This window comes from Zonotrichia leucophrys, chromosome 1A (assembly GCF_028769735.1).
Source record: "Zonotrichia leucophrys gambelii isolate GWCS_2022_RI chromosome 1A, RI_Zleu_2.0, whole genome shotgun sequence".
In the NCBI taxonomy this organism is placed as follows: Eukaryota; Metazoa; Chordata; class Aves; order Passeriformes; family Passerellidae; genus Zonotrichia; species Zonotrichia leucophrys.
In genome coordinates this window covers 50,297,659-50,324,731 of record NC_088170.1, presented here as the reverse complement: position 1 = coordinate 50,324,731, position 27,073 = coordinate 50,297,659, and the positions used below count along the sequence as shown (strand labels likewise).

The window sequence follows — 27,073 nt, the reverse complement described above, 5'->3', positions numbered from 1 at the left end:
AATGAAAATCTACTTCTTTGGGAGCAGATATATGAGCACTTATGTACCTAAAGCTGGAAAGAATGGAGAGGGAAAGGCTTCAAGACTATACCGTTGTTTGGGGTTCTAGCTTTCTGCAGATTTTAGTTTTCTGAGGCAAGGATGAGGTTACTTTGCTAAAGCAAAATCTTCCATTATGTACTCCAACAGAGTTGCTACCAACAACATTTTTCATATCCTGTTCCTGTGGTCCAGTCAAGCACATAATAGACCAAAGTTATGAGGAGAAGTCTGTTGCAAAGAAAAAGACAACAATCATACCTAACCTTGCCAAGAAGTGCAGCGTAGACAGCAACCAGTCTCTGATAATGTAATACCTTTTCTCCTTTAAGGGTGAAATCCCTTATTTCTCTTTATAGTTTTAATAATACTTTAGTTTAGGCTGTATCTTATGCCTTTCTTTTGACAGTGTATTTATAGAAGTTGAGATGAAGTTAGGCTGTTTTCAGTCAGACCAGCAGTTTTCATTCTGCCCTAGAAGCCTCTATCTGTCTTTGTACGGAAATGCTCACTTTCATTTCCCTTTGCTGCTGCTGTTTAGAATACTAGAGACATGCAGATAATGATAATCAATAGTGTCTGGGAGCAGTGAGATAAGTCCAAGCCCAAATAGATGTTAAAATTGTATTTTTGATAGAGGTTTGATTAGTTTGGCTTCTAGCCTGTGCTTCTAGCAGAGAATCAGATATATGAAATTCTCTATATTTTCCAGCTCTGAGAAACAGCTGCCCTTTAAAGCAAATCTGTATAGTTATAATTTGTGCAGAAAACTCTTTTTTCTTTCCCCTATTTTTTTTATGCCTTCCAGCCATTTGGAAATAGGAAACAGAAAAATGTCTTACAATGTTGATGATAAGAGTAAATTATCCTGCTCCTACAGGGTTGCTAAGCAGACAAGGGTGCTCTGTATAACCGTAGGAGGTATTGTCTGCCAGCCTCCTCCTTGTGACTTCCTCAGCATTTAGAACTTTTTATTGGATTTCTGTGGCTTCTGCTCCCCAGCCTGATCTAAATGGAGCATTCCCTTCAACTCCTGGACCACTGGTATCTTGGTGTCTCAGCCTAGCAGGCTGTTGTCGCAGACATCTTGTATGAAAAATCCTTTCCTTAGGATTTTTCCTCCTGAGAAGCTGAGAGGCTTCAGAAACAAAATGTAAACATTGATTATCTGCTGCTGTGGAATGCAACAGGTGGATCTATGATCGGCCCATGTTGGATGTTTGTAATTAATGGCCAATGGCAGCCCAGCTGGCTCAGACAGAGAGCTGAGCCACAAACCTTTGTTATCATTCTTTGCTATTCTATTCTCAGCTAGCCTTCTGATGAAATCCTTTCTTCTATCCTTTCAGTATACTTTTAATGTAGTGTATATCATAAAATAATAAGTCAAGCCTTCTGAAACATGGAGTCAGATCCTCATCTCTTCCCTCATCCTGGTACCCCTGTGAACACCGTCACAGACTGTTCTGCTGGGTGTGGGTTCCTGCCCATCCACGCTGGCTTAGGTTCTCCATCCCTCGTGTGATAGCAGTGAGCACCAATGTTCATTCAACTAGCAAAAAACCTAATCAGAAATAAAGTGAATAGTGATAGATCAACTCTCTGACACTGTCTAGCAGAATTCGCATAGTTATGAGAATTTTATGCTTTTTTTTTCAAAGAAGACCTTTTTTTTCACAATTTTCTAGCATACACTAAAAGCCTGAGCTTGTACTTAGGGAGTGAACATTAACAAGATGTTTGCACGAGGATGTTGAAGATGTCCATGATCTTGTTTTCTACTTCACAATTTAGTGAATGACCAGCAACTGCTGTTAACCACCCACATCTCCTTGTGATTAAAAGGTTCAATTTTGTAAATGTTAGGACTTTCACCTGATTTTTATTTACATTGTGTTGCCTCCAGCTGTGTTATATGATAAAGAAATGATTTCTAATTAGCTGGGACTTAATGAGCCCTTCACTTGCGTTTGAGATGCTTGGCCAAACTGTTTAAATTTCTTTGGTTTACAGAGATCAGACATGATACTTTTTTCCCTTTTTAAAAAATTTTATTTATTCACTGATGTAGAAGATAATTTTGCAGTAAGTCAAACCGAAAGAAACTCAAACTGATTTGTGGTCATAGACCATTATTACACCACTTCATCAGAATCAGAATTTCTTTGTCAGGTAAATTGTAATTCCACACAGGAGTTTATTTTATTTTGAAAATGCCTTTATAGGGTTGCCTTTTTTTGGGTGATCTAAATTCTCTTCTTGGGTGCCCAGAGGAGAGAACAATACTGTTCATAATAAACAAATGCAAATCGCATTCTATTTTCTAACAAGCAATAAATAACTTTCAATATAATGTAACAGTTTTTAAGAAGAAGTATTTGCTAAGTGTTTTAGTCTTGACAATCAACCACAAACTAGTGGTAATCTTTGGTAATCAACCACAAACTACGTCTTTTGGAAATAGCTTTAGATGGTGCTTTGCTACAAGATACAATTATCTGCTTAAAATCCTTGTATTGTGTCTGATTCTTAATTATGTTTAGCTTTTGCAAGATACTACTTTTTGTATGTGTCTAATATTGAGAACAATGGATTATATTGTCCCTTCCATAATAAATATTTTTAGTTCTAAGAGTAGATTCTGTCAAGAATTTCTTCTGACTGAAGTCTGCTTGTGGTGCTACAATTGCAGTCTTTCACCCAGCACTTTTCTGAAGTCCAGTTAATTATGTAGTTTTGGAAATAAGTCAGATTAAGGGCAATTTAATTTGCAGCAAGGCCTTTGTGACTTTTGCATGTGTTTAGTTCTGATCCTTTCCTGGGTAAAATGATGGGAAATAGTAGAGTTATTTCACAGATTATAGAATTTCTCATGCTTCTGGATATTTTCTGTAGAAACTTTTGTACCCTTTATAAGTTATGAGGACAAGTGTGAGTTTATGAAGCACAAAGAAGAATGATATCTTTGTACAGAAATTTTCAGTGTAGTGTTGGTTTTCTTCTTCTTGGAGTAATTAAACAAGTACTAAGATTCAGTTTAGATTTTAGACCAAAATTTAAAATGATTTGTCAATTCTTTAAGTTGAGACCTGGCACAGGAAAAACAAATTGCTTTGGGCTATATATATTCTAGAGCACATAAACATATATATCTGCAGGTTTTTTAGTCACAAGAAAAGGCACATCTGTGAAATCATATAACAGACCAGGGCTTCTTTTAAGCCACTGTATTTTTGATGGTCACCAGTGATTGTCATTCCTTACTTCATGCACAATTTTACTTTGCACAACAAAGCAACCTGTGAAGAATATTAGCAAGGTCCATTGCTATATTTTCAAGGTAACATCAGGTGTTAGCTAAGACGTCCACTGATGTCTTAAACTTCCCATAAAGCTCAAAATGTCCTTTTACCTTGCCCAAGATATTCCTATTTTCCTTTAATAAAAAAAATCCCACACCACAGTCTTGTTCTCATCATGTGCTTTATACAGGAGGTCTGCTGCTTTCAGGCCTTACCTGCTAAGAGTTTACTGCTGGGTAGCTGATGCACAGCCCCAGCATGGGGCAGGGTTTTTCGCTCTCTAGATAAAAGACATTTTTGCAGACAGTGCAGAGTGGATGCAGACAGGGCAGGAGTGAGGGTAGAAGCTGTCAGGGCTCTCAGGGGGCAGAAAGGACTTCAGTGGTATGAGAGATGTCTGGGGAGAAGAAAAGCAGTGATTTTGTGGGACTGTGAGAGGCTGGTGTAGAGTTATAGTTAGTATTCAATTGTTGACTGGATTTTTGTGAGTCTAGAAAGTTTCTTCACATTGTCATGGGATCATAGTGATGTCCTTCCTTACAGAACAGGTTAGTAATTTAAAATTGTCCCATGTGTCTGTCAACCTGCAAACGGTTTCATGCCTTTTATAGCAGAAAAATTCAAATAACCACACTTCAGGTTTATTCACACATGCTTTTAGTTTCTAGTACCTGTAAATATATCTCAGAATATATCCAGAATATATCTTCCTTCATGGTGTCTTCCCAAAAAATAAAAGTTTGCTTTCTGACTGATTTTACCCTCTTCTGGGGAAGAAAGATGAGCCACTGTCTATTCTTGAGCAGAATAATTCAAATAAGTATTTCAGTGAAGAAATAAATTGTAATTTCCTACAGGATTTTGGATGAGATGTAATTATTGATTACATGCATATAGGATTTTAATATGAAATTATTTAATATTAAATTATTACAGTAATTAAATTTTCTTAATGGTGGTTTTCATTGGTATTTTACCTCAATTCAAAAGGTTTTGAAAGGTCTCACTCAAGACAAAAAATTTCAGTGCTTGGGAAATAGTGCTGCAACCTCAAGTCTTCCTCCCAAGATTATTCCTGTAATCCTCTTGTGAGAAGTTCAGAGCTAAAATGAATAGTGTTTGTGAGGCCAGTTTAGATTTTCAACTTAATAGCATGAGTTCTGAAGAAAAAGGAAGTCTTGTGACCCCAGGTGCTTCAGTTCTGTTAGCATGCAGTGATGGTATTTAAATAGGCTGGAGAGAGTGTTTTAGCTTCTGTAAACAAATGTTTTTTTCTATAATGGCAGAGTTTACTTTGGGAAAAAAGTCTCTGATTGGCCCAAAGGTTGTTGATTTGTTCTCATTTACTCTAATGAGAGAAGAGTGATGGAAAGAATATTAAAACATCCTCAGAAAGCAAGTTACCTTTTTACCATGCTTAAGTATCTGACTCTGAACAATGTTTAGAAGCCATGCAAGCTACATCATTAAATACTTTGAATTATTTTTGTTTGTAGCTAAAGCAATACTGAGAAAACACAGGGAGAAATGGTATGTTGGCAGCATTAATATGTTTTTCAGTACTTGTGGTATTGCAGTATCCTTATGCAGCTATTGCACAAGGAAAATTGGCTTTGACATACACATTTAAAAGAAAAACAAGTGGATCTTCTGAAAGCCATAAAACTATTCAAAGCTTTATCCAGTATAAGCATTAAGAAAAAACTCTGAAGGATAATTTTGCACTTTTAATTTTAAGATGAAATTTACATGTGGATTTTTCTATCATAGAGTTCTTTATGCATATGTGGCTTCTGTTTTGCATCTGTGTGAGGGGTTTGGACATTTAGGGTCTCTAGTAGACTATCAACACTCATACACTGGTGGATTTACTAGTTGGCATCCTGGCAGGCCTGTTCTGTGCATCACCTCTGTTGCCATGAGAGGCCTGACTGGGATCAGCAGAGAGAAGCTGAGAATCCGTCACCCATCTACCCTGCCCAGTCTTATGCCTCCTCTGAGGATGGAAATCATGGGCACTGGGACTTTGGCTGCAGATCTTTCTTTCAAGCTGCTTTGTTTTCTAAGACTGCCTTTGGCATTCAGTGAGTGAAGGAACAGCAGTGGAATGGCTGTGTTAGCACAATGAAATAAGGAAGTTGTTCTGGGCTTTATAAAAGGAGATCCTCTGAGCTTTTAATTTTACCTTGCCTGTGTTTCTTCCCCTAAATACTCTTTTGGAGCTTTAATGAAGTAATTAATGGTGTTTTGACAGTTGCTTGAGTTCTAGATCCAAGGGAGTTAAGCTTGCCTGAACACTCAAAGCCAAATATATCCAGCATTTAACTTGCACTTACATTGAAATCACCCATGCATTTGACTCATCATGTTTTATATTACCAGATAAGAATAAAATTTGTCTACTTTAGTATTGAGGAATAAAAATAAATCTTTTCTACCAAAGGTTGTTCTATTATTAATTTATTTTAAAATCTTTTTTAAAGAGAGATTCTGTGTCTTCAGGTAGGTGAATACAAAACAAATCATTTTTACAGCCACATTTCCAGACTGATGATTAAGTTTATGAATGTGTCTGACTGCTAGCTTATATGTGCATTTGAATGAATCCCTGTGAGCAAGCTGAGTAAGTTAATGACCCTTAGCATGAGTTAGTTACCTGTTTTTCTTATGGCAAATTAGTATTTTATATTTTGTCTTCATCAATTTGAAGTAAAAAAGTTTTGCTTAAACAATTGTTTCTCTGCAGCATTTTTCATCCTGAGGTGTCTTCAGCAGCCACTGTGAGGCTTCTCCTGTGGAAAAGCCACAGGAGAAGAATCACCCTATTTCTGTATCTCTCTGTCTCACTGGTAGTGAACTTTTTGTTCTGAAGCTCAGCTGCTTTTTTCCTCCATTATTTTTGAGATTTTGAGGGAGAACTTCTTACCTCTTCCTTCTTCAGAAGAAGTTTCTTTACAAATAGATTCCAGGACAAGATCCTTAGGGGTTCCTGCACCCCAGTCACTCCAGAGGCAAAGATGCAGGTCGATGTGGAAACGAGCTGTCTCTTTCTCTCTCTATATATATGTGTGTATATATATATTACAGATACATATTTTGGCTGTAAACTCATTATCAGGAAGAACTAGAAAAGGCTGCTCCGGGAGGTCCCATCTGGACACATTAGGTTTGACCCTGCCTTGGCAGGGAGGCTGGACTAGATGTTTTCCAGAGGTCCCCTCCCAACCCCTCCTGTCCTGTGATTCTGTGATATTTTAAATATAAATGTAATAGCACCTCCATAATACAGGATGGACTGCCCTGTGCAAGAGTACTTGTTTATATAAAATGGCTGAGAAATCTACAGCTCTCTTTGAATGAGCAATAATTCATGGGTTTATTTTTTGTCCTCTAGCAGGGTATTGCTGTGCCTGTCCTAAAAATGAGAGAGCTCTCAGGACACCTTTTCAGCTGTCTCCTCTGCTGAGGCTGTCCTGATCTCTAGGATCTAATCTCTCAATCTCTAAGCTTTCAGGCTGTCCATCCCATTTACCTTCTCACCTTGAAAGCAGATTGATTCTCACCATCACGCAGGGAGGTGCTGCTTGTCCTTTCATTTATTCCCAGACTTTGTATTACAAGCCTCAAGGACAGTTGTTAAGATTCAGTCTGGTGTCTGTGCCAAAGCAGTCTGATTTGTGATTAGATGTTCATAATTTCCAACTTCTGAAATGTTTACAAGGATATGCCTGTTTCTCTCTCTAGGCCTTCTATACGTAGGTGAATTATCCTCATTTTAGTGCTGTATGCATTATATAAAAATTCTCAGGCCTACTAAAATAACCTTGGTCAGTAACATGACTAGATACTGAAAAAAAAAAAAGTAACCCTCGGACTAAAAGTTTACAGCCTACTGAGAAAAAGTAAGAGAAGAGTAAAAATAGGATTCATCTCTATTTTTTCCTTATAGGAATCTGTTTCTTGAGATAATGAATAAATAAATTGACTTCCAGACATTTTAGCTACAAACAGGAAAATTCTGTAATAATATTGAGGCTATTTATTTAGGAGAAATGTCAACTTCTAGCTGATGTTAAAAGGACGTATTGTATGGTAAGCACTCTGGGGCTATGGCAGGAGAAATATCCCTTGCAAATGATGTAAGGGAAGATTCACTCCTGATATCACCTTGGAATAAGCTGTCTTCCCAACCGGTCATGCAGTGCCAAGGTTTTTTTAATGTGAGAACAGTAAACTTCCTGTAAATGAGGGAAGATAGTACTGAACCATGCCTGAGAGAGCATCCAAGGTATACACAATTTCTGGAGAAGCTTTATTTTATTCTTAGGAGCACTGTGAACTCTGTAAACTCATGTTCCAGTCAATCTGGCACAGTCTTCTCACTGTACTGTGTCTTTTCTCAGGAGGCTGGAGACAGCAGAATCTTGCCTGAAACACCTATGCCTCCCTTGGGGAACTTTTCTGAGTGATATTCCATGTTAACCATACTGGAGTAACTACTTTGCCTTAAAGATGGATAGGAGACTTTCTGTGAAAACTGGTGTTTTCACACATGTTTGATGTTAGCAATGAAGCTCTCCCTGTCTCTCTGCAGCTGGTCTGGAAAACTGGCTCAGGACCTGGCTGCAGGAGTGGATGAGTTCTGTTGTGGAAGGAGTACGTGATGGACACTTCAGGTTGTGGGGGTGGGATCCGAAGAAAGAGAAAGCAAAGTGTTCTTGGTTGAGTTCACCCTGTCCTGGACAAAGGCTCTCATCTGCTGGCCAAACATTTATAGTTGCTTCTAGCCTGCATCTGAGGGTACAAAGATTCCTGAGGCCCTTTTAGCCTTCAGCAGCTGCCCCTTAATCTTTGTGAGCACCGGTGACATGACCCTGACATCAAAGGTGACTGTGAGGGTCTGACAACAAAGGTGGCCCAGGTGCCATCCAATGTGTCAAGAAAGCCAAGACATGATTGTGGGCAGGATTGCTAACCTAACATGGAGGATTTTAAACTGGATTTTTAGACGGATGAGCCCTAAACTGCTTTGTTTTGGGCCTCACTCCACAGATAAGAACCTTCACACATAGAAAAGTGACATTCTCAGGGTGCAACACAAATCTGAAGTTTACCTTCTTATACATTGACCTCTGGATTAAATCTATTCTTCAGTCCTTACTCAACTGTTTGGGATTTTGTATTGTGTGGATAGGTATCTATACATCACACCACCACTGATCCCTAGAAATAGGTGGAAATACAGAACATTCTCCAGGTTATGCTATAAAATGGAACAGAAAGGGGGGAAATTGCATTCCATTTCTGCTGTCATCTAGCTTCTCCACACCATGTTTACAGAAAGTTGTCAGCTTGAAGTTTGTCTAATAAAGTCAACAATATTTAATTATTTGGAAAAAGTATTGACGTGACATTCAAGGTGCTTTTGCTTACTTATGCAATTCTCATTAACATTTATTGCCTTAATTGCATATATTCCCTTTGGTTTCAACACCCCAAAGAAATTCTTACCAGTGATTAGTAAGGCAAGAAAACATTTTGCATGATATTTTTGGAGAATGAGTAGGGTAAACAGAAGGAGAGGGGATTTCCTTATGAAGCAAGGATGACTTCAGGAAAATAGAAAACACTGTGAGCCGCTTTAGGACATAAATATGCATATACCAACAAGGTTTGCATGCTAATCTTTCGGTTGTCTTGGATATGGTAATCTCTGTGCAGGTGGTGGGAGAGGAGGAGGGTGGAAGGCTTTTCCTAAGGAGGATCAGGACATGAGTCATAACTCATTTAAGGCCCATCACTTCCTCTGAGGGTGGGTGTGGGAGGGTATTCCCTAGGCAGAACCTGAAACTAAGTTGTATTTGAGGTGACAGCCAGTATCTATTTCAGCAGGGTCTGGGGGAAGGTGAGAGAGAGAATAAAAACACCCATTTCTTTGATCCTCTTACTCACCAGAGATTACCAGTGCAGCTGGGACTTCCACAGTATCCATGGTAGGCGTGCAGATAACTGCTTAGCACTTTAAATAACTCTGGGGGCTTTTCCATCTCTCCATTGATCACCTAGGGACCCTACATTCTGACTTAAAAGGTACTTTATTTAGATGGTTCAATAGAGTCTGTAAATAGATTTGAAGCTTTTTGCCCTGCCTAGGTGTAGGGAGAACACTCATACAAATAAGACTAAGATTTGAGTGAAAAAAAATTAATAAAAGTTAAGCTATTTTGTTTGTGGATATTCGTAATTTCTGTGGCAAATTTGGGGTGGAAGGCATTTTCATAGTTACCAACAACTGAAAAATTTGACCTTTACAGTGTGGACAACAGCACTGTGATGAGTGTGAAAAGTCTATCTGAAAGGTATTCCTGACCTCCAGTAAGCAGATGTGAAAACCAAGATATAGTTAAATTAAAAATGTTTACAGTATGGCATATTACAGACTTATTCTTTCATTTCTGTTAATAAAAAAATGATGCTTTGCGTCCATGTCTTTGATTTATCTGAAGGATGTATTCTTAGTATTTATTGTGACTAAATCTGTAAATAGTAAGAGCTTGTCATTATTATCCTTCCTTCTGTCACAGCATAAAGTGTTTTCCTTGTATTTTTATCCTGTCTAGCAGTGGTGGCCAAACATTGTAGTTTCAACCAGTAAGAAGGGCAAACCTGGGTTTGGTCAACTGCTCTGTTGCATTGCAAATGCCAAGAGAAAGAGAGGCAGAAAATTCAATTGTTTTCTGTGGCCCTTCTGACCTGTGCTGACATCTTTTTTCTCCTCTGTAATCCCTTACTGATTCAGTAATTTGAATCCTAATGTGATTCTAATCACATCTAATTGTGCAATTTAATATTTATGTTTGTTATATAAAAACAATGCTGCTCTAGACACCCAGTGGTCTGACTCCTCATCAGCCCATGGCACTTTTTTCTGAATGACAAACTCTGTGGTAAATACCCAAGTCTAAGTAGCAGTCTTCTTATGGTACAGTCTTGATATTTTCAAAGGAGCTTTTGGATAAAGGTTTCTTATGTTTTCCTTTTGATTCGTTCCTAGGGAGTTTTAAGCGTTTTTTCTATCTGGTTCAGTCTGTTTAGGAGAATTGTTGCATGTTTATTCAGTATATTTTGGCCTGGAAAAGGCAATGTAAGAGAAATCTCTGACTTTACAGATGGGGTGAAAATGTTTTGTCTACTCTAATGCTGCTTGAGCTGCAGGGAACTCCAGGAGAGTCTCACAAAACTGCATGGGCAGAAGTGTGAGGAGATGTAATTTCATTTAGCTCTAATGTAGCTAAGCTAAGGTGCTGCACCAGAGGAGAAATAAGCCAGGGCAGGTCCAGAAGATGCTGAACTGAGCATGGGCAATTACAACTCAGAAAGACACTTTGGTTTCCCTGTGGTGAAATCATTAGTTCTTTATACAACAGTGGCATCGTTTTCCTGCTGTATATAACCTTCTTATGCCTTTACATTCAGTATTGTGTGCAGCTTTTTTCTTCCTCTCTGAAGGATATAGGGGAGGTCAGCGAGGACTAAAGGGTGGCATTGAAAATCATGGAACAGCAGCATTTTGCAGGGAGACTGAAAGGGCTGAAACTCTTCAGTCTGCAGCTGAGAAGGTTGTCAGGGAGGAGGAGTATGGTTTACAAAGTTTACAAAGTCATGAAGGTACTGGGTAAGGTGAATGTGTACCGTCACTCAATAAACGCCACACCACCAGAAACTGGGACACTCAAGGAAATTTGTAGGCGATTGAAAATGGAAGCAATGCGTCCATATGCAACTTTTGGAGAACTTGCCAAACCTTTTGTCATGGGGAGTGGTGAGGGCAGAGGTTCACAAAGGTATGGACAAGTTGCTGGAGAGCAGGTCCATAATTTGACAAAAATAGAATTTTGCCTGGGTGTACCTTATAGCATGCCACACATTTCCTCAGGCTCCACAACTATCATTAGAGATGTTTGCTTTGGAGAGCAGCCAGGCCTCAGCATTTTACCCAAATAATCTCTTCTGCTGTCCCTTTCACACCCACAATTCTGGTCTATATGGACCAAATTCTGGGGGAGTTTAATGTTGTCATTTTCTTTTTCAAATTTGTTTTTTATTTGGGTTTTTTTCCCCCTTTCAGAATCTGCTGGTAGTAATGTCCAAGTATTATAATGATTCCAAGGCTAAGTAAAGAGTCTGAAATACTTACAGACACTCTAGCTAAAGACCATTAGTACATGCTGTCTCATTTTTCTCTCGTTGTTGCCTAAACAGACTGCTGTGAATAAATAAATATTTAAAATATCTTTATCTAGGTCAGAGTATCTTTATCACTGAATGCTCACATTGCATACTTAACAACTTCTCTGAACCAAATAAAGCATCAGCTTTTATCTTTGCATCAAGTCAGAGTTAAAACTAGTAGCAGACTCAGTATGGAGGTAGTGATTTTCTTTGTAAATACGAGATCTTAGCAGACTTTGTTCAAATGGTGTTATCCCAATAGCTTGGCAAAATAGTGATATGTGTGCATTATTGAATTATCTTCATTTGTTTACATATCTATTGCCATGATTTTTTCAAGGCAAGAAACTGATCTCAGCTCTTGGAATTTAGATTATCAGAATACCGACATTCCTATAAAATATTTCTTTTATTTGGGCAGTCAATGCAGGGCAATTGAATGACAATGTTGTGGAAAGGACATGCCTATAAATTAGTGAAAATGCTGGTTGGGAAGCTCTAGTTTCTTTTCAGCTCTCATTAACAAAAATGGTGCTGGGGTTCTGTTCAAATCCAAATAGACCAACAAAAACCTCATTCTTAACTGTGCAAGGAGATTTGTATTACTTTTCCGAGTGTCCTGTTCACAAAATATCAGTTCAACTCTGTAGATCAAAATATGCAATAATATATTGAAGGCTACATTTTCATTTGGTCTAGAATAAATTTTGAACTGTTAATTTATTTTTTAGTTTTCTTCGGTAATGGTAATATTAAGAAGAAGAATATTGAATGTCACATGACATTTGGGACATACAATAAAGGCCAAGGTTGTCTGGCAAGGTTAATCAAGTTCACTGTTAATAAAAGGTTTTCCACTACTTAGAGTTTCTCTGAAAGATTAATAGCAGTCAAGTAGGAAAGATGATTGATAGGGAAGCAGTCATTGACTGAAGTTGTATTGTACAGCTGCACATCACAGTATTAAATAAACTCTTTCTTGATAGAGATTTCCTCATTAATACATGGTTTGTATTTATTTCTTCAAATATCTCACCATTTACAGAATTGGCAATGTACAGTGAAAGTTTGACTTCTGTACATGTCCTGAATAAGTGGATTTATGTTAGCTCTTCCCACTGTGTACATTGTGATTAGCTTGGATATTGTATGTACTTTCCTTCCTGTTCATTTTCAAGTCTTATTGTAGGTTTTAGTTGGGATTTTGGTATGGGAAGTCCCTAAATAAAATGAATAATGAGAGACATTTTAGCCAGTGCTAGAAACTCAAAACTGCATATACCTTATTTTCCAAAGTTGAATGTAAGGACAGGCCGTATTAAATTCTCAGCTTTGATTATTTTGGGAATTTCCTAAGGGTCTATCCACTAGTTGATTTAAAAAAAGTCTGTATTTTAAAATTTTATGGTTTTCAGTGGGTTTTTTTGCAAGTTTGAATTATTTTTTTTAATTCATTTAATTCATTAACATAATAATGACTCTAAATTCTGGGTTGGTTTTAATATTTTTATGATAACCATATTGTATAAATCAGTATATAGTAAGTTTAATTAATGAGTACAAGCAATTAGTATAAGTGGTACCTTACAAATCAATATTGGAATCAAATAAACAGGTTCAGGACTTTATAAAAATATTTCAGAGAAGAAAGTATCTCACTATCTGACATTGCACATGATTTTTTTAGAGCTTTTTAGGTAGTACAAAGATTGTGAAAAAATTTTTAGTACAATTGTACATATGTGCACATTGAAGGTGCTCAGACACAATTTTTGAAAATATTGATTTATTTTTTTTATTCAGCTGAAGCCAGTGTAGATTATGACTGTTAATTTGCCTTGCTCTTTACCTGCATTATTACTTGTTTTTAACAATATTGCCACACTACAGAGAGTGAAATGAGAATTTCAATATTTATATGATTATTTAACTGCTGCTTACTGTCCCCCCAAAAACACTGTTAAAAAATTAGCAGTCAGTAAGACTTTTGACTAAAACTCATTTTAGCAGATGTTTGAGCTTTTTGTGGGCACTGTGTTGCCAGAAAACGGAGTGATCAGCCTGGCCAGCTGTCTGAGAGGCAATCTTGTGCTCTGCTAGAGCAAAATCAATATAAGAAGCCTAAGAGGCCTGATGGTGCATTGGGAGAAAGTGTTTGAACACCTAATATGGCTTTTGGACTTGTGCAGCTTTTATAAGTGTACTTACTGCAGACACATTGAAAGCAAAAATTATTTCAGTGGTAGCTGAGTTTTGTCATAAAAATTTTTCGAAAATGTCTCCTGCATTTTACAAAACAAACCATTTCTAAAGCAGGTGCCTTTTCTTCCTCTTTATTTTAACTATTGAGATTTTATCTCTCTTGACACCCTTTCCCTTACGTTTCACTAGATTTTTTGTTGCACATATTCTAAACCAAATTCTCCATATATTTGCCAAAACTAGTGATTTTTGAGGGATTTGTGTATGTTGACTGGGAAAAGGACTGAGTTGGGAAGAGCAAGATATAGGAAATGAGTTTTTAAAATTTGTGATTTGCAGAGTTCTGTGAGAAATCCAAAGGATTTCATTACCACAGTGTGGGTCATCTGTTAGCACAGGCATTTGCATGATTCATGATAGGGATTTTACAGCATGCAGAGAATATGAGAGTTTTAAAATATCATTTTATTGATCTCTTTTATGAATCTTAATTAATCCACTGTGTAATCTATGGACAAGGAAGAGAAAATAAAACTAAAGCCAAATGGCACAGCCTCCACTGAAATAAAGGAGTGATGACATTTTCTTTACTTTTACAGCTGTGTCTTCCTTGCTGTGAAACAGGAGGCAGGAGGTTTATCAAAAGGTCCAGCAGTAGCTTAAAAAAGCTCCACACATCCTGCCCTTTAATCTGGTTTTTACCTCCTGTATGATGTGGAAGCAATTCACTTCCATCACAGTCATCCTTCAGAAGTTAAGTCCTGTTGAATTCATGTCTGAAAGTGATTTCAGTCGTGAACTGGGTATGGCTCTTCTGAATTGAAATTTGTTGATTCTTCTGCTTTCTCATATTTAGTTGCTAATCTTGGTTCACAAATTTGGGAAACTTTGGGAGTCTCTGCAGGCTGTTTGTGTTCAGTGCACGGTGGCTCCTTAGCGCTGCAGACACCTTTATTCTTTTCCCAGTCTGCTCCTCTCAAGCAACTCTGCCTGTGCAAAGATAAGCATGGGAACAAATCCTGCAGGCCTGAGAGGTGCCTGGTCTGTCTGGAGCAAAACTCCTTTTTTTTAGAGTCAGAGATAAGAGTAGCAAGGACAGTGATCTGAAAACTGCCAGCATCTGCATCTGCTACACCCATTACCTGCCTGCTGCTTTCTTGATTGACGCCCAAAGTTGAGTGCTAGGACTTCCCCATCCTCTTCCAGCCTTGATGCCATTAGTTGCTTCCAGAAAACCATTTTTTTCATTACTCTATTATCTCAACAATTTAGATCCAAGTCCTTTATTCCATTTGGTTTATGTTGAACGTTTTTACCTTGGCTGTCTGGCAGTAGTCAGGGATGAACCCTGCAGGTTGCCTCACAGGGGCATCTGCAAACAGCCTTTCAGCTCAGCAGGCTCAGACTTGGTTATTGTGGCAAAAGGTAGCTGTAAAGGAAAAACAAGCATTGCTGTCCCACAGAATGAAAAAATACTTTGGATTTCATGTTGCAGAAAGAAGAGCAAGTACTTAGATATGTGTAGCATCATTTCAGTCATTAAATGTAGAGAAATTTATAATACTATGGGCATTTGTGTGTAGTTTCATGTTGATGTTACTGTGAATTAGAAAGCTGCAGGGAAGCTAACACAGCAATAAAATATAGTCATGTGGAGGAATTTATTGGTTTGAGCATTGTGAAGACAAAGAACAATAACTTGCAGCAGTTTTGTATTCATCTCTACACAAGCTGATCTCATGTCTTGGGCATAGAGTATCTGACTTTGTGTGTAAAGTAGTGCAGGTGTGTGCTGGGGGCTTTAGCACAGCACCTCCTGGCAGCATTAGTACCTTTTTTATCTTAAGTTGCACATTAACCAGATTTTTTTTTCTAGTGTAATTTTTTTTTTTTTGTTCTGGACCAAAATACAGTGCTACATTACAGCCTTCTAAGTAATTTTAAAAGAGAAAAAATATTTGAATAGGAAAATCACAAAGTATGCTGCCTTTTTCCAACCTGTTAAAATATAGAAGTATTCATTTATTCAGATGTATTTATAACAGATGTATTTCTGTTCTGTGCTGTTCAGGCGCACAAATTAAGCAACAGTTTGTCAAGTAAGATAGCTTGATATTTCTGAATAGTAATTTTTAACTCTGATAAGTTTACAGTCATACTTAAATTACCAGATAAACTGAGGAGCATTGACTTCATGCAGATTCAAGACAGAGGGCAGCACAACCTGAAGATGTGTCTGAATGCAGTTTGATTTAGCCTCTGATAGTGGCTGTTTGGAGCTTGACTACTGCAAAAGTGACTTTTCAAAGGTTTGTAATGTGATCAGGATTGAGCTGATTTTCACAGTCAGGATCCTGCTAAATGTCAGATCCTTACTTCAAAGGAAGGTACTGCTTGAACTCTTTGACAAGATGGCCACCACTTTTCTAATAGTGTATAAAGCAGAGTGTTTTCTGTTGTCTAGCATGGTCTCTTCAGAAGCAAGGGAATGTTTTGGCTGAAATCCTTAAAGCAGAAATTTGGAGTAGAAAACTTCAGTCTGTCTTTCAGAAGTGGACTTACATAAGCAACTGAAATCCTCTTAATAAGAATTGCTGGGCAACTTGCATTTTGAGGATGCTCCCACTCTATCTCCAAAGATGATTGTCCTTTCCAGAGTGAGAAAAAATAAAGGCAACTTCAAGCATTAAGGAATAAAAATATTTTTGAATTAATAGCTTGATGTCTAATGGTGGTGAGTTTATTTTAGAAAGTTGTTTTAATGTAATGCCATTGGGAAAAAAAAAGAGGTGATGATCTTTTTTTTCAAAGTAACTTTTTATGCACCCAAGTTTAGTCACTCATAAGTACTGATTTTTCTGGTTAAGCTTTAAAAATCACAATCATCTTTGGAGAAAGAAAATCTATCTCACTCATGCTTTTGCTCAGTTGGGAATGTTCCAACTGAATTAACTAGCCCTCAAAAGGGGAGTCAATGTCTTTGCCTTGGTTTTACAAGTATTCGACATCCTATGTGTGGCATTTAGGGGAAACATTGGTTTGTTTGGCCAGGACTTCTAATGTGTCTGATCTGCTGAAAACTGGTCTCTGGTGTCTGTAGAGTGTTCTGTAGTCTGAGGTCCCCTGCTGGTAAAACACTAACTGGTTATGTGAGGTTTAAGTGACATGGGAAACATCTCTAGTGTCGATGGAACCAGTGAATAGCTAGGGTATGGTACAATTACTGTTACAGCAAACTGAAAAGTTTTTTGTTAAATGAGATTTCTGTATACCCTCTTTTTCAATAGTCTCTAATGCTGCAGTTTTTAAAAAACACGACTTTGTATTTAAGAGTGGGAAGCATTATGTGTGATGCCCATGAAAATGTGAATTGTTCATAAAAAAAAACCAAACCTTTTGTACAAAGCCTCTATTATAAATCTATCCAGATCAGTGGTTTCTTTTAACCAAATTTCAATTGCAATACTGAGAAGAATCTGAGTAGCTGTTCTGCACAGTTGCATTAATTTCTATGCAGTGTCATGCTTTTCTAGTTTTTATTTAACAGTTTGAAAATTACTCCAATGGTTGTCATAGCTGATATCCACAGATGTTTTGGGTATGGATCTGATTCTCAAATATGGAATAAAGGAAAAGGGTACACTTGATGTTAATGGTTGTCACTTCTCCCACCCATGTTATGGGTCGAATCAGGTATCTCCCTATGTAAAAAAGTGGATACAACTCAGAAATTCCAAATTCTTACATTTGCAGAATTTTCTCAGTCTTACTGCCATTTTCACTTCATATTCATTAGATAAATTAGTTATGATGGAGTACACATTCATAATCATTCCAGTGCATTGCTTTTAAAGTTGTTTCTTCATGTAGTTTTTTGAGTTTAGAATAAAAACAGGTAAAATCATCTTGCATGGAATGAGATATCAAGGTTACTGTTTTTCTGATTATCACTTCGTTTTGCATACTGCAAAAATAATATCAACAGCTTTACTTCTTACTGGGACAGATGTGAATGACCTACCAGTCATTATTACCTTGGCTCTTCCCTGCAAATAAAACCACCTTCTTTGCTTTTCACCTCTTCAGCTTCTTTCCATACTTTACAAAACACCATTACATAAGAACAGCAAACTCATTAGAATTTATAAGTATTTTGGGAAGAAGACTGAAGTTTTAAAGTAAGTAAGTAGGGAAAACACATTTTTAAGTACTCAAGTGCAAAGAGATGATGAAAAGCAATGAAAGGTTAAGGAAAAAAAAGCTAAGATTTTCAAGATTAGCTTACATATTCATTAACTTTAATGATCATTTTTTAAATAGAAAAATAGCTAAATATCAGTCTTGAAGTAAAATCTCTTACTACTTCAAATGAATTAATAGTGGAGGCAGTCATTTAAGTTGTGTATTAGCACAGGAAGAGGTTTTAGCTTTGTTCCATTCTACACACTTCTTTTTGCAGAAATCAAAATTCAGTCATTTTAATTACTTTCAAGCAGATATTTTCAAGCAAATGTCTGTCATGGTATATATTATTAAAATTATTTTGACCTTCTCTTAGCCAAAAAGAGAAAAACATATTATTAAAATTATTTTGACCTTCTCTTAGCCAAAAAGAGAAAAACAAAATAATTTTTCTTATTGGGCAGGCTTTCATAGTGAGAAAACAAAAATAATTACAAAGTTATCTGGTTATAATACAAAGAAAAATAGAAATATTCTCAGTGACAAGTTCAATAAGTCTCTTCTTTTGCAAAATGGAAGAATACAATCTTGGGAATTTTTTTGGAGTACCATAACTCTATTCTGAAAACTTAAAACATTTTCTTTCATGAAGAAAATTTTGCTTTTTATTCTCACAGTCAAGTTAGGAGGAGATTTTTTGACAGGCTTAGTGGGAGAACCCTTCCAGTCTGGGACATGATCCCTCTTGTACTCTCTGGTATAAACTTGAGCATGTTTGGGGATGCCATCAGCTTTTGTTCTCTTTCTTTCTGGTAGCCTGACTGAGTTTCTGCAAGGATTTTGTAAGATGCCAGATTGTACAAGTGACAGATTCCATGTTCCCTTCTCACTTTTCTATTAGGAAAACACTTTTTATCCCATTTCTAAATATGCTCAGATTTGCGTTAAGCACATTGACCTGTAAGCACTAGATAGTGGATTTTTAATTGTTATTTTTCTTTTTTTTTTTTAAATTGGAATCCTAATTTTCATGAATGTTTTGGTTTAAAAAGCATTAGATTTAACTGAGAAACATTGTAAAGGAGATGGTGTTACAAATTTGGCATGATACACTCAGAGTAGCAGTCTTAGTGAGAAAAACACTGAAAAATCCTAGTTTAATGTAATAAATAATCTGCCATGTTCATTAGCTGGAGATCTGATTTAATTAAAGGACCAGTTTATGCCAATTTGCATCACTAATGATTTTGAGTTTTCTTTTAATCAAGAACAATTCAGGTATCAATTAACCGTAGCTATACACTAAATGCACAAGGGTTGTTTCGGCATGTCATGTCTGTGTTTAGCCCCAGGGACAGAGAGAGCCCTCGGTAGCAACTCTGTCCTTGTTTGGCAATTATTCAGGTGAGATGGCAAGATGTGTCCCTCTTTTTTCCTCTTAACAAGCCTTGCAGGTCCGTGCATTGAGCTGGAGCCCCATTTCACCTCCCCTGCCCTTAAAAAGTGAACAGGTGAAAAATGAGTTGGTCAGTCTCATTCCTGGTGAGACCCAGCGGTTCTGTTGAGGTGAAGAGATGTGTCCTTCCCCTTTGCCTCCCTGTAGAAGTCAGACATTTAGTCCTGACTGTTCTGTAGGTATGAAAAAATTGGAAGTTCACAAATTGGATATGCCTTGGTGTGAGCAGTTGGGCAATACTGGGAGAAAGGAGCTTTGTGAGTGAAATAATACCATTCTTAGGAAGGAAAGTTACACAGTTTTATTCCACATACCTATATATGCCTATACAGGAACTCATGGCACCAAAGGGTAAACTTCCTTGCAAACATTTTCTAAGCCAATCTGTCATTCCAGTTTTCTGATTCATGGAGAAATTTTTTAGCTGCTATTTTTATAAAGAAAAACACCTCTTCTGTATAGCCTGAGTATTAAAAATGCAAGGGAGCACTGGTTACCCTTCAGAAACCCTGAGTGCTCTGACTATATGGTGGCCATTATATTTCTTTCATCTTGGTGAGCCTCAAAGCTGTGTACTTGCTTAGTGATTTTAAGATGAAAACTAATTTCTCTTGTTTTTTAGCTACATGGCTTGCTATAAATTTAAAATACAGTGTGTTTCTCACAGTTGGATTTATTTTTGTTCTCTTTCCAAGTTGGATAATGGAGATGAGCAAGCAGCCCAGATAAGACGTGAACTAGATGGACGACTGCAACTGGCAGAACAAATGGCAAGGGTAAGTGCTTGCTTTCCTGTACCAAAAACATATCTCCAGATGAAATTGAGTGGGCTGGTCCATAAAGTGTGTTTCCTGTTTCTTATTCTAAAATTAAACTGAAGATTGTTTGAAAACAGTCTGGCAGATGCATTTCTTTCTACTATGAAGAATATCTGACAACTGGGCTAGGGAGAAAGCAAAACCTGGTTTTGGGAAGGCATATCCTGTGTGATCCAACATTTCCTTCAACATCAAGTCCAATTTTCCTAATTTTTTTACTTTGGATGGGAAAAGCATCTTAGCAAGAGGATAGATATTTTGAGGACACTATAACAGTCTGTTTTATTTGTCTTCTCTGTGGGCATATTATTATCTGAATGATCCTCACAGGATATAGTACAGTTAGAAAAACACTACTAAGGGTTTGGGTTTTTTTGCTAGACAGCCCTGAGCCTTGGTCTGTGTTTTCAGTCTCTAACTGTGAATTACTTGTTTTTATTTTTAGGGTTTTTTTAATAAGTCATTTACTGGCTCTGCCATGGTGTGGTGAGCCAGTCCACATGGCTTGCTGCAGGACTTTTTGGTCACAGTCGACTTGCTTGGTCTTTGTTATTGAAACGAAATCAACTGTAAAGGTTTTAATATAAAAAAATTTATTATAGGCCTTATAACATAAAACAATAAAAATTGTCCAGTTTAGGAGCAAGGTGCCTGTCTTTGCAGACAGTATATTGGGATTAGTGTTTGTTTCCCATTACTCTCCTAAGATTCCAGTATTCAGTATTTGGAGAAACTGTGCATAACATTAGCTCTGTATGAGTTCATATATGCACTCCACATGTACATATGTTTTTTCATTGTGTTTATTGTTATAAACACAATATTTAAATACTATTGTCTAACTTCTACAGAGGAAAAAATATTATTAAGTTATGTCTAATATTTAAGAGAGAGATTATTATTTAAAATAAACCAGTGCATTGTAAGTAAATGTTACTTTCAAAATAAATGACTCATTATTAAAAATAAAGGTAAACAATGATAGGAATTTCTTGTCATGGTTGTAGTTTATTAGCTTTATATTAGAAGCATGAATGTGATTGACTTATTATTGGTAGCATGGGAAATAGATGAAGTAAAAGAACTACTAGTGGACAGGTCCTTTTATAAATGTCAGTTTATAAAATCTTAGAGGTAACATTAAGGGCATTTTATTAATTACTATGCTTAAAACACCTGTAAGTAGAAATACATAATGTGTAGTTCTTCAGCTTGGGTTTATGGTTAAATTATTCAGGGAGATGTGCAAGGGTCCATTTTTACTTTATTTCTTCTTTTGAAAATTACCTGTACTGTATTTATGGGACAGGATTACCTTTCCATTACTATTTTGAAGACATAAAATAGATAGACACTGAAATTATTACTTATATTCTTATTTATTGTCTCTTAACTGAAAGCAAGTTGGTAAATTAATATGATCTATAATGTGGGAATTTTTTTCACCCTAACTTTTAAAATTTATTTTCCAAGGAAAGAAAATTCCCAAAATTTGTAACAAGGGAAATGGAGAACATGTACATAGAAGAGTTACGGTCTTCAGTGAATTTGCTGATGGCAAATTTGGAAAGTCTGCCAGTGTCTAAGGGTGGGCCAGAATTCAAACTGCAGAAATTAAAGCGATCACAGAATTCTGCATTCTTGGACATAGGAGATGAAAATGAAGTTCAGCTATCAAAGTCTGATGTGGTTCTCTCCTTCACATTAGAGGTAATCACAAATTTCACAGGAAACTTGTTGATGCTTTAAATTGCTAGAATATCTGTCTTGATACTCTTTTTTTATTAGTCCTTTCTTGGTAATATTAGAATGTTATGTTAAAGAAGTTAATTATGCCCTGTATCTTTGGTAATTAGGATTTAGAATACAGCTGGATGATGCATTTTCCTCTTGCAGTGGTAGTTGCATTTGGGCCTACACAGTAGTGTGGGAAGTTGAATCTCCCACACAAATGTACCTTTAAATGAATTCCAGTTTATTAAATAGCTAAGTATAATTTTAAATGTTAAAATGAAACACTGTTATTATCAGGAATGCCTTTCTGGAATTTTATAAATGAATAGAGTTTTCTCTCTAGAAGCATTTAGATAAAATACAGTGATTTTTCTTTACTGGTGATCATAGCAGTTTTTTATGAATTTCTGCATTTTCTTCAAGAAAATGTTTTTTCTGAGATTATACAGGAAGTCTGGCCTGTAGGAATGCAGTCCTAATCTGTATGGATTTCATCTTCTTCCAGAGGAAGCCACAAATACATTTGGTTATCAAACAATTCTGATGACAGAATAGAATCATAGAATGGTTTGGGTTGGGAGGCACCTTAAAGATCATTTAGTTCCTACGCCCCTGTCATAGTCACCTTCCACTAGATGTGATGGATTAAAGCCCCCTTCAGGCTGGCCTCATAACTCAGGTCCAATTCTGCAAATGTGCATACCAAGAAATTATTATTTTTCTTTCTATATTAGTAGAATCAAAACATTACCACGGTGTGCATTGAGTATTTGTTGGTCAGAAAGTGCCATACTTGTGTTATGCTCTTGAAGTGCCTCTAGTTTGTTTAAGACAGCAGGTAATGTTACACAATAAATATTTCAATTGTTAAAGAGTTCAAAAGAAATAAAAATAGTTTATCTTTTAACTATTTATTTTCTCAAGTGAAACGAGCATCTTTTTTCATGTATTGAAAAGTCAGATAATTTTTTCCCATGTTGTCATTAAAGATACAGAATAAAAAACATCAATAATGGACAATGAAGTTTCAATTCTTTGTATAAAAGAGAAATTACTTATCCCAATATATGCAATTTTAATATTGCTAAGTAATAATGTAAAAGCCCAACAATCAGCTTTCAGATCCATCATTCTATATGCCAAAAAGTTTTAGTTCATCAAGCATGTAAAACTGGAGTGCAGTTTTTAGTGTTGAAGTATATGAGAAGATGAAGTATTTATAACTCCTGTGCTAAATCCTGTGTGCCTCCATCTCCTGTGCCATGTCTGCCTCAAGGGGAATACCAAGCCTGGAATGGCCCATAAATAGCATTTACAAGAGTAGTTCTGAATAATCTAAAACGTGCCATAAAAAGTTTGGCAATAATATTTCTGGTCTTCAAGAAAGCATGCTTGGTGATAGATGTAAGAAGAAGCAAAGCCTTCCCTGTCCCTCTAGAGAGAAATGATGGGGTATTTAGGGCAAAAGCACAGTAAAAGTTTGAAACAATCATGAAATGAAATATGACAGGAGGTGTAATTTCTGTTAAATTTATAGCAGTTTTGCTTTGTTTATAGCCCCTCTGCTCTTCCACCACTCTTCTAGATATGTAGACTATTAGGTCTGGTGAACTAAGTTTTTTTTTTTTCCTTTTTCCCCATTAGCAATGAGGAGATTTGCTGCAAGATAACTAATCCACAGTTCATCCCACGCAAGGCAAAGAATTAAAGTATTACTCCACATGAGATAGTTTGTAGTAGGGCAGATTTTCATTTTAGACATGATAGTAACCACATAAGTTCACTCTCTTGCCTAACAGTGTGTGCATCTTTTGCTCTTGAGAAGCAAAATCTCTGAAGGTATAAGGGCAAAAAGAAAGTTGAAATTATATGAATGAAGACTGAAATATGAAATATGTGATCTTTTACTGTGCAAATGGCCAAATAAGAAGTGCTGATTGCATTTCCTAGAAGACAGAGTACTTCCTTCTTTGAAAATGTGAGCTCAAATGTACACGATTTCACATCTTTTGAATACCACATAAACATATCTCTGTCACACCTTGTGTGGGGACTCAGTTGTAGGGTAACCAACACAGCAGAATCCCCATTGGAGGCTGCTGAACTAGCACATGAATGAATGGGAAATCTACATCATGTAGGACAGGGTGGAAGACCCCCAAAATTTCTAGATGCTGGGTAAAGTGGGCAGGGTTCTTGCTGTCACTGTGCATTGTTACTATAAATAGTAGAACTTGTTAGTAATACTAACAGTGTTCTAGTGGGAGTAGACCTTACTGACTAAGGTCAGAGACATTCCTGAGCCTCCTCACTGCATGCAACAGACAACGTTTTTACAATTTGAATATTTCTTTAAATATCCTGTTTGTAGAAATTTATAAAATAAAATTTAAAAATCCATAGTAGTAGGAGAGGATTTATTTATATTCTTATGCTGTTAGACAGTTTCAAAAGTAGACAGGCATTTAGGAAATTGTTTATCAGCTAATGAGCTAATACATCCACCAGTGACAGTTTCCTCTGGAAGGTATGAAATGCAACTTTTTTCCAGTGCTGGAATCCAGAATTGTTACCAGAGAAAAGTGTACTGTGCAATTACATTGGAAACTCAGGAAAAGAAGTATCTCCATAAAAAAGAGTAAACATGAAGTCAGTATTCAGCAAGGACATATATTTATGTGGAAAGACCACATAGGCAGTATTACCTAGAAGGATCTTTAGTGCTGCCTAACTGCTTGAATTCCTGAACAACAGATAGAAAAGAGGGATGACTTGATCATCCTCCCTGGATTGCTGTTATTATTTATGAAACATAATAGACAGTATTGTTTATTTATTGGTAATATGAAAATTATCTAAATGATCAGTGACTGTTGTCTCACTGTAATATTTACAAACTGGCAATTTTGCAAGACATGTACCTATTACTAACATTCTGGGATATTTAAAGAAAAAAGGATTTTATAGCTGAGGGGCTGGGGGTAAAGTCTTTTAATTTGCTTGAATTGGAACAAAGTGTCACATGTGCAAAGAAGTTCAGTAGCAACATATTTTAGTAGTTGCTTGATGATCTAAGAAGCCTATTGCCTATAGGTAGTCATTACTTCTGGCATCTTTAAAACAAATTAAACAAATGTTGGTTTACATGTAAGAATCAGTTGAGAGCAGTTTCTGTTGATAGAGTACATTTTTCCAAGTTTCTTTTCATGGGCCCAAAGGGAACTGTCAAGAAAAGCAGCTTTTCCAAAGAAACCCGGGGAACCTGACTGTGTTTTCAAATCTTCTGAATTAGAAACATCTGAAATGCAAAAATTCCAATAATTTCACACTGTGACAAGATTTATAAAAGGCAGAGAGCATTTAAAGTAGAGCTGCATTTGGCTTTTCTGAGCAAGTGTAGAGTAGTCTAGAGGAGGTGAAAATCTACAGGATCTGCCAAGCTGAAAATTTCCCTGGTGAGGAAAACTTTCAGGGCACAGCTGGTAGTGGTGGCTTTTTCTGTTTCTCTTCTCCCTCTTCTCCATATGCATACTGAACCTGACTGCAAGTACTGCACTGGGAGAAGGAAAGGATGTGCATAGTGGGGAGAATCTTACAGGAGCTGATACCAGTGCTCTGACCTGCCTCTTGCTCAGCACAGCACAAAATCCCTTCTGAGGTTCCAGGGTTGCAACCTCCAGAGACACAGCACCATAATTTGCCTGTCTAGATATGATCAATGTACTTGCTTGTTTACCATCAGACTGATTAATAGATACAGTTTCTCATGTACAAAAATTTAGAATTATGTTCAGACATGAGTCTCAAATTGTGTTATTGGCATTTAAATAAGGATTGGAGTGAGTTTTTGGTCACTGCCCAAGTAGAAACAGAACAAAATTTCAATTCCTTTTAGATGTGTTTGAAAGTGGAAAAAGAAGAAAAAATCAAAACTTTCCTCCGTCTTAAGATTTGAGTGAGTGGACTTTGGGATTTTGGGGATTTTTGGTTTTTTCTTAATCTTCACAGAGCTTAGTACTGCAATAATTATGCTGTGTAATTTTTTTCTGAAGGGTAAACTATTTGCTCTCTTTTCCTCAGATTGTTATAATGGAAGTACAAGGTTTAAAGTCAGTCGCTCCCAATCGGATTGTCTACTGCACCATGGAAGTGGAAGGGGGAGAAAAGCTTCAGACAGACCAAGCAGAAGCTTCCAGGCCACAGTAAGCCGCTCTGCTGTTGCTGCATCAGTATCTCTTTTCTGTCATGGGGCAACTTGTCTGGTTTTCTTTGCTTATTATTTTTATTTATTATTTTCTTAGCACTAATTAGCTTAGTGCTAGGTTATGGGATTTTTTTTTCTGAGTAGTTATCTTGAATTCTTTCTGAGAAGTTAAAATACAGATAATACTTTTTTAGGGCGAAGTAAGTTCACTCTGTGGATGCTGTCCAAATGAAAGCCATTGAATGTACAGGTGAGGAAAAGAACTAGAGACTGCATCCTCCAAAAATACAAACTTCTTGATAGATGTTAGCCTGAGGTGATTTTATGTATTCTAGGTTAATGTGCAGGTGGCCTTGTGGAGTGTAACTTGTACAATTGGAGGGAAATCAATACTCAGTAATCAATCTTGACAAAGCTTGCTCACCTGCTGAGCCTATTTCATTTTAAATTATAGGATCCAGTTCTTTCAATTAATTTTTGATGGAGCCAGTCAGCAAACTGGCTTGGAGGGGGATAACATCATGCCATCTGTAGTTGAACCAGTTAGTGTAGCAGAGAGTAGGAAATTAAATTGGTTGATTTGTTTGACCTACACGCTGTCTTCAGACACTTTTCACTCTGTTAAAATGTCATTTGGAATCTTTTGTAGATAACTTTCCAGACAGTATGTTGGGGTTTTACTGGCACCATAGTGTGCCGTGTGAAAGACAATTTAAAAATTGCAGTTGTTACAGTATCTGATAAAACATCTTCAACGGAATTGGGATGGTAGTTTCTATTCCATTCAGACCGAAGACAGAATTTTTTTGACAAAATTTGAAGCACACTTTTATCTGTCTCTTCTACAGTTGGGAGTAGAAGGAGATCTAATTTGGTGGACTTTATTCTAGCTGCGGCAACTTTC

The 27,073-nt window shown here is 36.7% G+C and overlaps 1 protein-coding gene across 8 annotated transcripts in view; it reads left to right on the top strand.

The window, feature by feature from the left end:
- The window catches only part of CADPS2 (calcium dependent secretion activator 2), a 284,215-nt gene that overhangs the window by 95,481 nt on the left and 161,661 nt on the right, over positions 1 to 27,073 (top strand). For all 8 annotated transcript variants that reach the window (XM_064702731.1, XM_064702734.1, XM_064702728.1 and 5 more), the window contains exons 4-6: positions 20,109 to 20,189; positions 21,705 to 21,941; positions 26,046 to 26,167. In XM_064702731.1, coding sequence (XP_064558801.1) covers positions 20,109 to 20,189; positions 21,705 to 21,941; positions 26,046 to 26,167 — 440 coding nt within the window. The remainder of the gene's footprint in view (positions 1 to 20,108; positions 20,190 to 21,704; positions 21,942 to 26,045; positions 26,168 to 27,073) is intronic.